This window comes from Taudactylus pleione, unplaced genomic scaffold (genome assembly GCF_031769625.1).
Source record: "Taudactylus pleione unplaced genomic scaffold, aTauple2 ptg000212l, whole genome shotgun sequence".
In the NCBI taxonomy this organism is placed as follows: domain Eukaryota; kingdom Metazoa; phylum Chordata; class Amphibia; order Anura; family Myobatrachidae; genus Taudactylus; species Taudactylus pleione.
The window spans coordinates 403,283-418,662 of NW_028284614.1; the positions used below are offsets into that span (position 1 = coordinate 403,283).

A 15,380-nucleotide genomic window follows, 5' to 3' on the forward strand; every position below is an offset into this window, starting at 1 on the left:
TAATAGCTGCCATCTTTCGCTGACACATGTTCTCAAGGCTTCCTCTCCCTCCCAGCAAAATTCACATCCATTAATAACATGATGCTTATGGGCTGCACTTGTAGGTCAGCAGCTGCTGAAAAGCCACATAGTGTTACTACATTTGTGTGTGTTTCTCTTATCTTGGGGGGCAGTGGCCACAAAGTGCCGTTACGGAAGTGCAGATTGCAGCCGTCAAAGTCTCTGGCTTCACCTTGCACACCTTAGAGGACTGCAGGAAAATTTGCGATGTACAGCTTTCTGTAAATGGCTGTGTGCAGCTCAGATTTGCGGACATGCTGTGATACATAGCAATGAATTGTCCCCTGATGGCTTGTGAACGATGGCTGGACAAATCCTGGTAGGCCGTTCGGGAAGAGTAGAATACATTAAAGTAAAAATTGGAAAATGACCTTAAATCCTGCAAATTGAAGACGGAGGTGTCATAGGCAAACACAAGGGGGTTCTGTTTGCCTGGAACCCCCCCCCCCCCCATCCCCAGCCCACACATGACCTCAATAGAAGTAGTAGTGTAATATAATTATACTAATGCTGCGTGATCTTCTCACAAATGAAATAATTGGCACCACCAGTGGATCTTTTAATGTGTCAGCCAGTAATGCATATACCTGTGCACCAACTAGGAGATCTGGAAAACATGCACTGCTATAGACAATAGTTAATTATTAAAACTGTGTAATAATGCACTATCCAGTGCATAAGGAGACCAATATGTACATAGATGTCCAGGGCAGTGCTAGGTTCTGCTGCTGCTCTCCCGGTCTTCCTCCAATGCTCTGGAATGGTGCCCACAGAAACATTCAGCCAGGATGGCCCTGCTGCCGCATTTAATGTCCTACTGTGATCGTTGGTCCTGTATATGCTGGAATACTGATGCACAATACACTTTGTATGATGTATATTAAAGTTGAATAATTGGAGAATGCTGCATCCGATAAATGTTTTAGGGTTCTTTTTTTATTTTTTTTTACTGGTGACTAAAATTTCTTTAAACCAGTGGTTCTTAAGCTGCATACACACACAACGATTTTTTTAATGATTATCGTTAAACGATAATTGATGGCAAAAATCGTTCACTTTCTGAGTCGAACGATTATCGTTCATGCGCGTTAACGTTTGTCGTTCAGTCAGACTTGTCAACTCAACGATTTTCATTAAGGGAATATGCAAAAATCGTTTGTAGTTCATAAAAATCGTTCATGACATTTAGTAAATGAACAACTTTAGTAAACTATTTTAGTAAATTTTTTCAAGGAAAAAAATCGTTTACTCAAATCGTTCATTAAAAAAAATCGTTGTGTGTATGCATCTTTAGTCCTCAGGAACCCAAACAGTTCATGTTTTCCAAGTCACTCAGCAGGTGTATTCATTACTCACTTTAAAAGATACACAGGTGAAGCTAATTATTTAAATTGTGGTTCTGTGAGGAGACCTGGGAAACATGAACTCTTTGGGGTCATGAGGATCGAGTTTGAGAACCTGTGCTTTAAACTATGCACTATCACAGTGGTTCCCAAACTCTGTCCTCTATGCACCCTAACAGTGCAGGTTTTCAGGATAAGCACAGGTGACTTAATTAGTACATCAGTCAGTTTGATGATACCATCTATGCACAAGCATGGATATCCTTAAAACCTGAACTGTTAGGGTGCCTTGAGAACAGAGTTTGGGAGCCCCTGCACACTCTTATTTGCAGCCACAAAGCGCTACTTAGTGAGCAGTGTCTATGAATAGTACATGTAACTAGAAGTTTCGCACCTCCTTAACAAATGAGTACACACTGAGCGTACAGAGGTGCTGACTGCATCCATGTAACTTATTTTCTCCCTCCTTTGCCGAGGCATTATAATTGTTCATGAGCCCCAGTATACTCCCACAGGGTGTTACCATAACAAAGAAACTGGGTATTAGTAGACAGGGGACCCAGATTCATCTATTCTGTACATTTTGTATCTGCGGCAGAGGAAGCTTGGCCAGGTAATATAGGGGTTAGTGTGCCTATATATATATATATATATATATATATATATATAAAATTAGAAATAGATTGGTTAGCCCCATGGATACAATAACACAAGATGAAGAACAATTAATCCAAACAATAATAAATTTGTATATGACAGACATTTCCCCTGTTAATTCACAGGGGTGCAATGAGGAAATATCTCTTCTCCAGGGGAGCACATCTCACCATGTATGGCCACAATATCTGCTGGATTTCCGGCTGCGCCAGCAAAGAGATATGGAAAACATGCTCTGTTGGTGTGTCCCAAATACTGTATTTGAGAAACCCTGCTCTGAAATATTGGATCCATGCATACATAAAATCACAGAATCACATTGTGAAATAATTAGAAACATCTGTGGAATTTTAAAATGTCAGTCAGTAATTAATTTAACTGTGCTCTAGCAAGGCGAGCTGGAAAACATGCACTGTGAGCGTGTCAAGGCGACTGGATTAGAAAAGCACTGCTTTAGATGGTAGGGTGATTTTGGGTGAAAAACTACATGAATTAACACACGTAGTGGTGTAATTGTTTGGGGAATATCGTCCTAGAACACATTAGTCCCCTTAATCCCAGTTGAGCCTTGTTTAAATGCTACATTTTACCTGTGTATTGTTGGTGTCCTTGGGCATCCCTTTATGGCGACAGTCTCGCCATCCTCTAATCATGTCTCTACTTCCGGCAGGATAGCTCTGTCACAGAGCACACGTCCTCTCAGGCTGGTTCTGTGATGCTATCATGTCACTATGGGCCCACAGTCTCTAAGGCAGAGGTTCCCAAACGCAGTCCGCAAGGCTCCCCAACAGTTCAGATTTTAGAGATATCCATGGTTGAGCACAGGTGGCTTGATTAGTACCTCAGTCAATTTAATTTAACCACCTGTGTTAAACCATGGATATCTCTAAAACCTGTTGGGGAGACTTGAGGACCATGTTTGGGAACCTCTGCTCTAAGGAATAATTCCTTCTATCTGTGGTAGCACGGATAGTATAATGGTTAGCATCACTGCCTCATGGCACTGAGGTCTTGGGTTCAATTTCCATCAAGGCCTGTAACGGTGAAGTGTTTTTTTTTTTTTTTTTCCCCATGCATAATAACTGAATTGTACACCAGCTATCCCAGAGTATTTCATGAGCTTCCTGCTCACTTCCTCAATCTAATGACAAGTTTCTAAATGACCTAGGTAAGTAGTTATATAAATTATCATTCAAGTTCGATCTAATATATTGGACATCTCCACATTTAAGCATACTAAAATAGATTGATGCAGTGTTACGGTGGAATGGTTGTGTTATAACACTACGGGCCATATTCAATTAGCCGTGATAATTTTGCAGCTGTCGGCAGAACCTACTTTTCGCCGACTTCGCGTGTTTTGGAGGTGAAAACTTTTCGTGCGCGGCCCAGCTTTTCGCCCTATTAAATTCCAAGGGACGTGAAAACAGGACCCGGTGAAACGCAAACAGGTGAATAGTGCTGTCAGATTTGGAGAAGTCAGCCTGACATCCCCCAAAAGATGCACTAACATTGGGGATAAATGTAGATGCCCCCGAATAGCACCTGCTAATGGTATTTGGGGTACTTAAATGCTATAATTAGCGTCTTTGCACAAGTGGTGAAGAATAGCATTTAGCAGGTTTTTGGAGAAAATAACTATTCCCAGCAAATTTGGGGTACATGAAAATGGATGCAAGCATGGCTAATAATTGCAAAAGTGAAGTTTTAAAAAAACGCACCTTCAATAAAAAAAAAACACCTCACCCATACTTGCAGACCCCCCAAAAACTTATTTTGCTAGTTTTTAAGTTTGTACCCCGACTGTTTTTTTCACCCACTTTTCAAAGTCCTTTTTTGGGGTGTTTTTTGGTTTTTTTTAAAAGCAGTTATGCTTTGGGGGGGCTGTCCCAAGGGTGATGAGTGGTTTCCCGATGTTTGCACCCCAAAACCGCAATTCTGCAAATCAGGCATTTTTGGTCACCTCCTATTCATAGGTGAATCTTTTTCGCCTATTACATTGCATTTTGGCAAATGTGAAAAGTATTTGGATTGAAGACGGTGATACTTTTCCGGATGGCAAATAATGTCATCGGCGAAACTATCGCCGAAAACCGGCTTTTTGCGTCTAATTGAATACGGGCCTACGTGTTAAAAATCAATAAAATTTGCCTAATAAAAAAAACAAAAACGGATTTTATACAACTCCTAATAGGGGTGCCTATCGCGGGTCTACCATCGATGGTGCTATTGGAGGCTTAGATAGCGATGGCAAGAAACCAGCTGTGCGGAGGTGGCACTTGGCAGGCCAATCGGGAAAGAGGGCAGGGCTTAGCACAATTCCCTCTGTGGTCGGAAATACCACCATTTTAGTTGGAGATCCATCAGGTCTCCACTGTTGATGTTTGCTAACGGTCATTGGCCATCTCTAACTTCAAATAACCATATGTCTAAACATATATAATTATCTTTACTGTGATAACATACTGTTAGAAAGCTCTCTTAATGTGCCAGCTTATGCCTAAATAAACCCTGATGCAATCAGTAGTCTTCAGAGGTCACAATTGGATCAAGTCTGTGTTAAATGAAAGCGTTTCTACTTATTTAAAAATCAATACATCTGTCGGAGACAGGTCCCATCACATCCCTTATGGGTTGGTTTCTCATATATAAATTGTACAAAAAAAAAATAAAATAATTGTATGGCACATTCTATAGCCCCCGTACACACTGTGATATTTTGAACGATTTAGCCGATTCTTACGCATCAGAACGACAAATCGTCAAGTGTGTACGCACTACTGGACAACCAGGCGATATGTTACCATTATATAGTTAACGATGAAACGACCGAACGACACATGATGTATGGTTTGGAAGATTGCAGTGTGTATGCATTAGATCATTTGTCCGAGAGTTTAGTGGAATCTAGCGAGCAGGTCTGAATTAGGCCCTTAGACCAATCAATATGGCGACATGTTCATAATGTTGACACCAGGATGTCAACATTCAAGTTTTTTTTTCTTATTGTAAGGCATAGGTTAAAATAAGCAAACAAAACCCTGTATGTCGACATTTCGGTATCGACATGTTAAATGTTGAACTCGCTTGTCGACGTAAAGTCCATGTCGGCATTCAGAGCCTATCAACATTATGAATGTTGACTTTATGTACCACAGCCTCCGAAGACCTGCTGCATCAGCGGTAACTAATATATAACATGTACAGCTTATAGGACCCCACTCAAAACTAGTAATACCCCTTTTACACCGGAGCTAAAACCCGGGCAGCTCCCTGGTGTAAAAGGGCAGAGAGTTGGGTCGAGTGACCCGGCAATCCAACCCAGGTAACTAGCAGGGTTTGACACGGGCGTAGCCCATGACACCCTGCCGTGAGAACAGCGCACTCCGGGTCACGATGACCTGGAGAGCGCTGCTAGCCGGCCAATTGGTCCGGCTTCAGTGGCAAAAGCCGGGTCTATGCAGACCCGACTGCGGTGTGAGCGGCGCTGACTCGGGAATATCCCGAGACGGCGCCGGCAAAATTCCGGGTCTGATCCGGATAGGAAATTTGGCCCTCATTCAGAGCCGCTCGTTAGCGGCAGTACGGTCGTTCCGAGCGATGTTTGCACATCTGCGCATGCGTACGGTTTTTAGTACGCATGCGCGAACCAGTCAGTGCGGCCGAAAATCGTTTGTACGCTATATAGCGAGTGCCTGCTATTTTGAGTGACAGAATGAGGCGTATGTGGGTGGTAACAGGGGAAGGTGCTTGAAAAGGGGGGAGTGGAATTCGAACGCAGGCGTGCTTAAAGGTCAAAACGGGCGTTTTAAGGGTGTGCATAATCAATCCAGCAGCGTCATTGACCACGTCACTTGTTTTTTTTAAACTCAGAACTGCTCGCAAAATAGCGGTTGAAAAAACCAACCACAAGAATAGCGAGCAGTTCATACGCTGTACGATGTACTCGATTAATCAAATAAATAGCGGACATGACGTATGGTGCGAGCGGCCAGGGGGCGTTTTTATCAAATAAACGAGCGTATGTTTTGCTCGCTCGTTCAGACTTAGAGGTGTGAACAGACTGCAATTTGCGAACGGATCATTTGAATAGCCACCCCTTGTTTTTGAACGAACCACCGCAAATAGCGAACGGCTCTGAATGAGGGCCTTTGTTCCAACTCTGGGTCAGACCCGGAATTTAGGTGGAAAAGGGGTATGAGAGAAAAATATCCATTCAGTTTCAATACTGTTTTTGTTTTGTTGGGGGGCTGCATACACACACGATTTAGTAAATGAACGATTTTAGTAAACTATTTTCGTTCATTTTTTCAAGGGAAAAATGAATGAAAATCGTTTACTAAAATTGTTCATTTACAAAATGTAATGAATGATTTTTTTGAACTACAGACGATTTTTGTAACTTTCCCTTAATGAAAATTGTTTAGTTGTTCAGTCAGAATGGACTATGAACTACAAACGTGAACGCCCATGAACGATAACCGTTCATTGTTTAAAAAAATCATTGTATTTTTTTAGCCTAAACGATTGAACGATACCTACATCATTATAGTTAAATTGTTCAAAAAATCATTGCGTGTGTACGCACCTTTTATAGATTTATTTTTTTGTATCCCATCCCAGAGAGGTTTCAGTAGCCTAGGAGCATCATCGTAAGCGTGTCCACCTGGACATAGCCTAAAGCTGCATACACACGTAAAGATTTTCTGTCCAACTAGTTGTTTGGTTGGAATGAAAATCTGGTAATGTATGGGAGTAAATGATGATCAGCAATTTGCTCCTAAATGCCAGAAAACAGATGAAAATGGTCGGTCAGACAAGTTTGTTAAATGTTTGTTCTAAACAATTTGTTCAAACAGTTTTTGTCCATTTTTTGGCATTCGGGAGCAGATTGCTGATTGTCATTTGCTTTCATTCCTAATGCTGGCCATACACGCTGCAATTATCGGGACGATCTGCCCGATATCGGCGGATCGCCGCGATAATTGTAGCGGGGGGAGTGACCGAGGGTTAAATATTGCTCGGTCGGGCATGCTGGATTGTCCAGCATGCCCGTCCGATGCGATATTTACCCGGTAACTGTCGGCCGCATCGGGCAGTGTATGCCCAGCGCCACCGACAGACAGACATTTCCTGTGTTCCTTCCTATGGAAGGAACAGGGAAATGTCTCCTCCCCCGGGGGCGGAGCGCAGATGTCGGGCTATACACTGTGAGATTTCTCTCACAGTGTATGCCGCGGACATCTGCGGCTGGCAGCTGGCCAGATAAATGTCTGTCGGTCTGACTGACATTTTATCTTGCCGTGTATGCCCAGCATTACCAGATTTTCATTCCAACCAATCAACTAGTTGGATGGTTGGACAGAAAATCTTTACGCGTGTACCCAGCCTAAAGGTGACTTTTCCTAGATGTGCATCCTAGTGGCCCTTTTGCAACTGGACGTCAGTAACCAATACGACGTAACAAGCGGACACTTGGAAAATAACAATTTATTGACCTTAATAAACCAAAGGAATAACAAAACAAAGGGATAACAAAGCCGTATTCTGTTGACATTTTAACACTTTTACGTTCGTAAGAAAATAATCCCAACTTTCATAAAAGATCTGAATTAGAAACGAGAGGAAAAACTGACTGCTGCAATGAACCTCCGAGTGCACATGATATGGAAAGGCCCATCCTGCTGAAATTGTAATGCAAGTATATAAAAATAATCTGTACTACAATACACAAAGTGATGATAATATATGTATAAATTCCATAAAAAAAAAAAAAATCTGCATAAACAGTGAAGATCTTATACCTGTACATTTCATTGTTGATTAGGAAAACGTGTTCTATAAGGCAAAACGTAACCCCTACAGTACGTTATTACTGATATGAGGTCTCACACATCTGTGACCTGTATGCAAGTACCCAGCCTGCGACTTTGTGCCTGCATATATTAGGTTTAGGTCTCTATAGTTTACAGTAGGGACAGACTATCCAATAAATAAACTCCCTTCAACCAATGTATATAATACTATTAAATACAGTAATTTCAGTAGGTTAAAGGGCCCTATACATCAAGCGGCCAATTCCCCAATCCAACCAGGACCCCGATTAACATGAAGAATTTCCCTGACGAGTTGGCGATTACCGATGATCGCAGATCCGTCGGGGAAATTCTTTGTGTTAAAAATCCCTGATTTGCCGATCCAGTCATATTTTGGTCGAGATCGGCAATTCACGGAAATCCAACATTTCACCGATGTCCCAACCCTGACGTCTGGGGGATCGGGGAATTGTCCCTATCCATCGCAGATGTATGGGGGCTTTTACAATTAAACAATATACTTTGATATGTTGCTGGGATTCAAATAGATCCGCCTTGCCCAAAGTCTTTCGTACATGGTTGCCAGCGACCTGAAGTGGGACGGGCCACACAGCTTGTAACTTCCCATTGCTTTTCCTATGCATGCAGCCTTTAGATCTTATTTTCAGAAAACATAGGCAACAGTTCCAAAACTATAGTAGTCAAGTTCTTTAGTTTCATGCAAATTTGGATGTGTTTTAGGTTTGTGTCTGGTCTTTATTCTAAAATATGACACATTCCTGCACATCAGAGACAGTCATCGGTACATAGGAAACAGTAATGGCACATGAGCGCTATTACTGTGCAGAGCAAAGGCAGAAACTTCATCATGGTCTCTGAGCACCGCCATTTATAACAAGCGCTGGCATTATTACCATAGGAGTGTAGGTGCTACCAGGCATGGGCCCTGAAAGAACCGCATTGTGGGCACCCCTGGTACAGAGTGTACGTGTTGCTTTCTATATTATTACAGTTATATTTCAACGTTGAGTAAATGCCTCATATGAGATGAATCCCATTTGTTCTAAAGTCATATCACCCCCTTCCTTGTATGTCAAAGTAAACACATTTTGTCCGGTTCTCACTTCAATATAACAGTATATTTGAGGCAGTGCCAGTAAACGGTTAGTTTAGACTATTTCCTGTCATTCTGCGCCTACGACAGTTGTCATCGACAGAAAGTTTAAAATGGAAGTGATCTTACCAACTAATGATAAAATGATGCATCAAATACTCTATATAATGGGCATTAATGCCACTGATGTAAACATAATTTATACAGTATTTCTTTAGTTCTACAAAACCACCTTTTACTGAGTGGAAACTTCCATGATGATACCGGTTGTGTGATCACAGACCAGACACGATGTTACTGCAATGGAAATACTACCAATGGATTTTTCTTCAAATTCGAATTTGGATATATCCAACAGCTGGGGGGGCTCGAACAGAAATCCGCGTTAAATGCCTTGATCGTTGGTGCAGCGAATGTGTTAACCCATTGCTCTGGGAACTTATCCCAGATTCTATGGGTTAATATGCATTACCAGGTCATTTAACGCTCAAGGAAAAGGGCTGTAGCTGAATAGCCCTGGGCCACCACCTTTTTCAAAGCGCGGTAAATTACCGCATCTGATTGAATCCGGCCCACAGAGTGATTGACGGGGTCTGTTTGTGGGTTGTAACAGAGGGGTGGTCAGAAAAACGCGTGTGTCTTGCAACTTTTATAGGCGTGTCGGGTCCAGTGACTGCGTCTTTCTACAGAATTTCACTGGTGCCGGCGTCCGTTCTGGATTATTCAGAAGGCCGATGATCTTCTTAATTTGCTACTGATGCTTCGTCTTTGTAAAGCCACAGGTAGGCGTACCCATATAGCTCCCGACGGCTTCGACATCTACATATTATCTCACGTAAAAAGACAATCACGACGGGATTAGTGAACAATTCTGCATCAAGCCGCAAATTGCTTATTCTATTGGAAAAGTTTCCTCTAAAAGCAGATTGGTGGGAGGTTTCCCTGCCTTCCTTGTGGCCCAGCGTGAGCACCTGTCCTTTGAATCATGGCAACGTGATTCCCAGCAGGCTGCACCAAAGATCTGTCCTTTGCATCTCCAGTGTTCTGAGACAATTACACATTATCACTACAGTTCTGCAACAGTGTACGCAGGGCCACACACAACACCTATGGGCCCCTGCCAACTTTTGATCCAGGGGCCACCCTCTCCTTGATACAGGAGTTTGAAAAAAAATGTTACATCCCAACAGCTAATTAATAAAGTTACGTTTAGAACAATTATTTTATTGCGGTTTGGGGCAGATAGAGCCAACCATTGGTGGGTTAGCTTTATCAAAAAGTTAATCATTGAAGTTTCCCATGAATTACCGTGGGCCCCCTGATATCAGGGGGAAGGGGGTGAGGTGGGGTGGGCTAGCAATGCTAATAATATAGATTACACTGTAGCAGAGAATTGTTTTTTTTTTCTTCAATCTTCACCTGAAACTGACAGCGGTCGGCCTGATGTACCACAAAGGGGTAGCCCAGGGAAAGGATTAGTTTAAAATATCCTAACATAATTTGAAATGACATGGAAACTTAAAATTCCTTTTCACTCGCGTCACCTCCACAATGGGATCCATGTAAACATGTCGATTAATAATTGACCTTTTAGAAAAAAAAAAAAAAAACTAAATTTATTAAAACTAAAATATTGCAAAGCAATTGTCTAAGCATTGAGCTGTCCCTGCAGACTTCTTATACTCAATATGTACAAAGTGCACTTTCATCATGGAACGTAAACAGAATATATATATATAGCAAGGCTATATATATATATATATATATATATATATATAGCCTTGCTATGTAGACTATAATAAATACATGTAAAAGGAACTAAGCATGTGATAAACAGGAACTAACCTAGCGATAAAGCTTTGGCATGGCAAATTAAGCTAACTAGACCGAGCAGATATACCTGGGGCCTATCAAGGTTGTTATTAGTACATGGAGACCTGTAACCCATGTTAACATGTTTGGTTTCATTACAGATCTAATCAGGTTGCTATGGGTTACAACATAGTGCACCAGTTTACACAAATTTCCCACCTGTGTCTATACTAGCTATGCCAAATGGACAGTCCACATCCTGGCTATTACCTGGTGTTTTTGTTTTGTTTTCCCCCCCCCCTAGTTCTGACAGAAAAAAAATCCTGCTTTGTAAAAAGCAAATATCATTACTGTAACACTGCCACATGCAGCACTACAAAGACTGGGCCTCATTCCTAAGTAGGGTACACACTGACAGATATATCGCCCGTTCAAAGAAACCGGCGATATATCTATCGCACATCTGCTAGTGAAAACAACAGATATGTCTGTGAACGACGTCGTTCACAGACATATATCCGATCTCCTGTGCAGCACAGCAGATGTAAATATATCCTGCAGATATATCGAATCATCTGCTGACGTTTACGGGCGACCCGCCTATCGCCTGTACACATGCTGCAGAGACCCGGCAGTGAGCAACAGCTGAACTTGGCGAGCAAATTTAAATGCCCTCCCAGTTGTGTATACACTCCCCAATAGATAGATTAGTTTTGTGCAATTGCAACTAATTTTCTGGCAAAGCAAGATGGCATTTTAATGGGACACATTTTGTGACTTCCATTTGCAGTTGATTAGAGAAGACCATTTCTCGTCCCTCCTAGGTAAAAATGTTTTTAAATACATGAGGTCCACATGTAACAAGGTAGTCCCGATGTCCCCTCATGATTACTGTAATCAAGCTAAAACAGAGAAAAACTATTAATAAATATAAAATGTTTTACTAAAAGGTAGTTCTGCAGTTGCACGGGGATGGAGTTTCTGGTGTGATGTTTACAGTATTGTACAGATGTCCTCTTTTATTCTGCCTAGCTGCAATCCTAGAAGCTCTTCTAGTTTGTGGAAGTACAGTATCTCCTGACAGGAGAGTAGACGTGCACCTTGCTATGCATTGTACAGAACATCTAGGCTGGTCTTGTACTGGGCATCCAGTACTCTTCATAAATGAGGAGCTAGAAACCAGTTTGCTAAACCTGGGTCTATACCGACTGGACAGCCATGTGCCATAGCCCATAAAAAGGTGAGCAGAGTAGATAATATTACCGGACACTGAGGGGTAGGTTTTACTAAAGCTTCTAAAACAGATAAGTGGAGGTGTTGCCCATAACAACCAATCAGATTCTGTTTTCTAGAATGCAATAGTGAAGTGATAGCTAAAATCTGATTGGGTGCTATGGGCAACACCCCACTTATCTTACGTTAGAATCTTTAGTAAATCTACCCCTGAGACATTTCATAAATCTAACTACCTATAAACTGACTGTTGGTACCAGCTTTTGGAGTCATTTACTAAGCCTTGGAGAGAGAAGCTGATTGGTTGGTACTTTATCCCCTCCACTTTATCTAACTGTCACTTTACCAGCTGTGTTTGAAAAGAGAAGCTGATTGGTTGGTACTTTATCAAGGATTAGTAGTACATATACCCCATAATCTATAAACCTGCCTAATACTCATCTCAAGGTAACGCTGTGGAGGTACATTCAGACTTAGGTGGGAATTCTATTAATCAGCATCAGTGCCGTTCCGGAATAGTACATAGCATCCACTGGCATCGCATAATTTTCCCCCACACCCCATGAGCAGGGAAAATTGCGATGCCGGCACGATATATGCCCGGCAGCACATGCCAATCAATTGAGTTCTCCCCTTAGATTGTCCGTGTATCTGCATAGATCTTATTTTCTATCCCGAAATAATAAGTCTCAAAACTTTGTGGTCATTATAACAACATGGATCTCCACAACTCTACTGGGATACATTTCCGTTGAGGAACTATAAAGCTTTCCTAAAAGAATTATGTAAGAGGATTGGCAGGTAGCTCCAAAGCAATAATTTAACCTCATATAAGAATGACAAAACAGCCTTGAGCTTGGCAAAACCCAACAAAAATACATGTAGAGTGAAGGGCGAGTTTAAACTAATTTTATGATGTTTATGCTGGGTTGAGTAGCTTGACACATTACCTCATGGCACAATGTATCATCCTGAAGGTATAACAACCAAATACATTACTTCAAGTGCTATTTTTTTTGTTATAATAAATCTTGTTTGACCAATCTTGTGTAAACAATACTGCAGAAGGTATACTTTGGAAATTAAACTGAAATCCAAGCTAATACTATTAGATTGTCCTGTTAAAATGCTATAAAAGTGTTTTTGAAAACTTCGGTCATTGGCGGTATAAAAAAAAAAATAAAAAAAAAATGTCTGATAGGAGGAAAAAAGACAATGTCCCCTTCCCTCCCCAAAATCTTCTTTTCTTTCTTGATTTGGCGAATGGTAGACAAAATAATCATATATGGTGCTCTGCCTACAGACAGTCTGAGTGCACCTTCCATACAAAGTGTCCAATGCAGCATTGCAAATGGCTGAAGGGGTCATCGAAATGCTACGTGGTCCTGATGTTAGGAGCGACTCCAGCCATGGACTCTTCGGGGGCGTCGGGTAGGTGAGGCGAGACCACACCTTTATGTCCTGTGAGCCTGCTTGTGGGCTTGGCTTTGCGAGAATCGGGCAGGGAATGGTTGCACTCACTTGGTGCAGACTCAGTGGGGCTAGTAAGCTTGCTGGAAGAATAAGCTGGATTTGATATGCATTGAAGCGCAGTCACTGGGGAGGGAGGAGAGTCTATAGCACTTCCATCGGAAGAAGCTGGGCTGCCGCAGCGTCCCTCTCCTTGTAAGTACCGAATGCATTTCTTTTTCCTCCTAAGAACAGTGAAGAGAGTTATCTGTAAATAAAGGGTGAATCCATCATTTTTTTATATATATATATATATTAATGTTTCATGAACTTAACAAATATAAAATCCTACTGCCTGATTGACACACAATAGGGGAGATTTATCAAGCCTTCTAATGAGCTGTTGCCAGTGGCAACCAGAGTCTAACATTCTATACAATGTAATAGATTGATGATAGTTAAATTCTGACGGGTTGCTATTGGTTGACCTCCACTTGTCCCCATTACAAGTTTTGATAAATGTACCCCATTGTAATAAATCCAAATGAGTATTGCAGTATTAATCCAGAGCAAGGGGCAACAATAAATACAATCAATGTAGCCATGTTTGACTCTATCCAAAATAATTATCTAATGTGCCCGGAACAGTGACATTCGCAGCCTAAAGTTCATTATATAGTAACTGATATTGATATCAGGCTTAGAATACCTGTGACTATACAGTTGTAAAACCAGAAGTCATCTCAGGAAAAAGGACCACACACACGCACACAAAAAAAATTATTTTAATTACAATTTGGTGGGAGCCATGTTTTAATTAAATTTAAAAATATGTATAATACTTAGGGAGTCTATTTACTAAGCAGTGTTAGGAGACAGAGTGAAAAGTGATAAGAAAGTCATAAGGTACCAGCCATTCAGCTCCCAACTGCCATCTCACAGGCTGTGTTTGAAAAATGACAGCTGGGAGCTGATTGGCTGGCACCTTATCACTTTTCACTCTGTCTCCTAACACTGCTTAGTAAATACACCCCATACATCTATAATCTCAAACTGCCATGGCAGGTTTCTAGGCCAGTGGACAACAGTTTTTAAATCGTTTTCTGAATACACAGAGCTGTTTTGGTACCCAAGAAAAAGCTAGACACTAATACTAGACAGCCATATAACTATCCCCTCTCTACCAATTCCCTCACCTCACCCCGCCATAACACTCTGAGAAGAACAAAGACAGACATAACACCATTGTTACAGAAAGTATACAATGAAAGTTGGCCTCTGACACGTTTGCTTTGGAATAAAGTAATGATAGGGTAACGTTTCCGTTTTATAATACCACCATCGCCCGCTATAAAGGCAGCAATGTGATAACATGTTTGTTACTTATTTATAAATTGTTACTGTGTTTGTCTCTGCCTCTACTGTATCAAAATAAAAAACATTAATTACCGTCCATATCTGGTGTTTTACCCCAACCAACAAATGGAATATGGTAAGGAAATAAAAGCAAATGTCTGATTGGTGCACATCACCCAATTTTCATAAATGATCCACTTTATTGTAAAGGATAGGTCAGCGTCACCTGGTGCCAGTACATTTCTAGAGACTAATATCCTTCTACACTTTTAAGATCCTGTAAAGGTGGGGTGCCCAAACTACAGTCTGTGGGCCAAACCCACTGCTAAAGTCTGGCCCCCTGACCTGTTCGGGATTCCTCTGGAGCTTCGGACACCTCTCTCCAGACTCCGAAGGTGTAGTGGTAAATGCTTTGCACGGCAGTGCGGCCCGGTGATGTCACTTTGGGGGTGGTCAGCTCTACAGCTGCATGTGACAGAGCCAGTGCAGACTATAGTGGAGCGAATTCGGAGCAGATAGACTGCAGGAGACGCTTCCAGA

General features: G+C 41.6%; 1 protein-coding gene across 2 annotated transcripts in view; it reads right to left on the reverse strand.

Annotated features, from left to right (window-relative positions):
- Positions 1-11,924: 11,924 nt before the first annotated feature.
- Positions 11,925-15,380, reverse strand: part of TCF7 (transcription factor 7) — a 169,232-nt gene continuing 165,776 nt past the window's right edge. For both annotated transcript variants that reach the window (XM_088478330.1, XM_088478329.1), the window contains one exon: positions 11,925-13,729. In XM_088478330.1, coding sequence (XP_088334456.1) covers positions 13,411-13,729 — 319 coding nt within the window. In that variant the 3' untranslated portion in view covers positions 11,925-13,410. The remainder of the gene's footprint in view (positions 13,730-15,380) is intronic.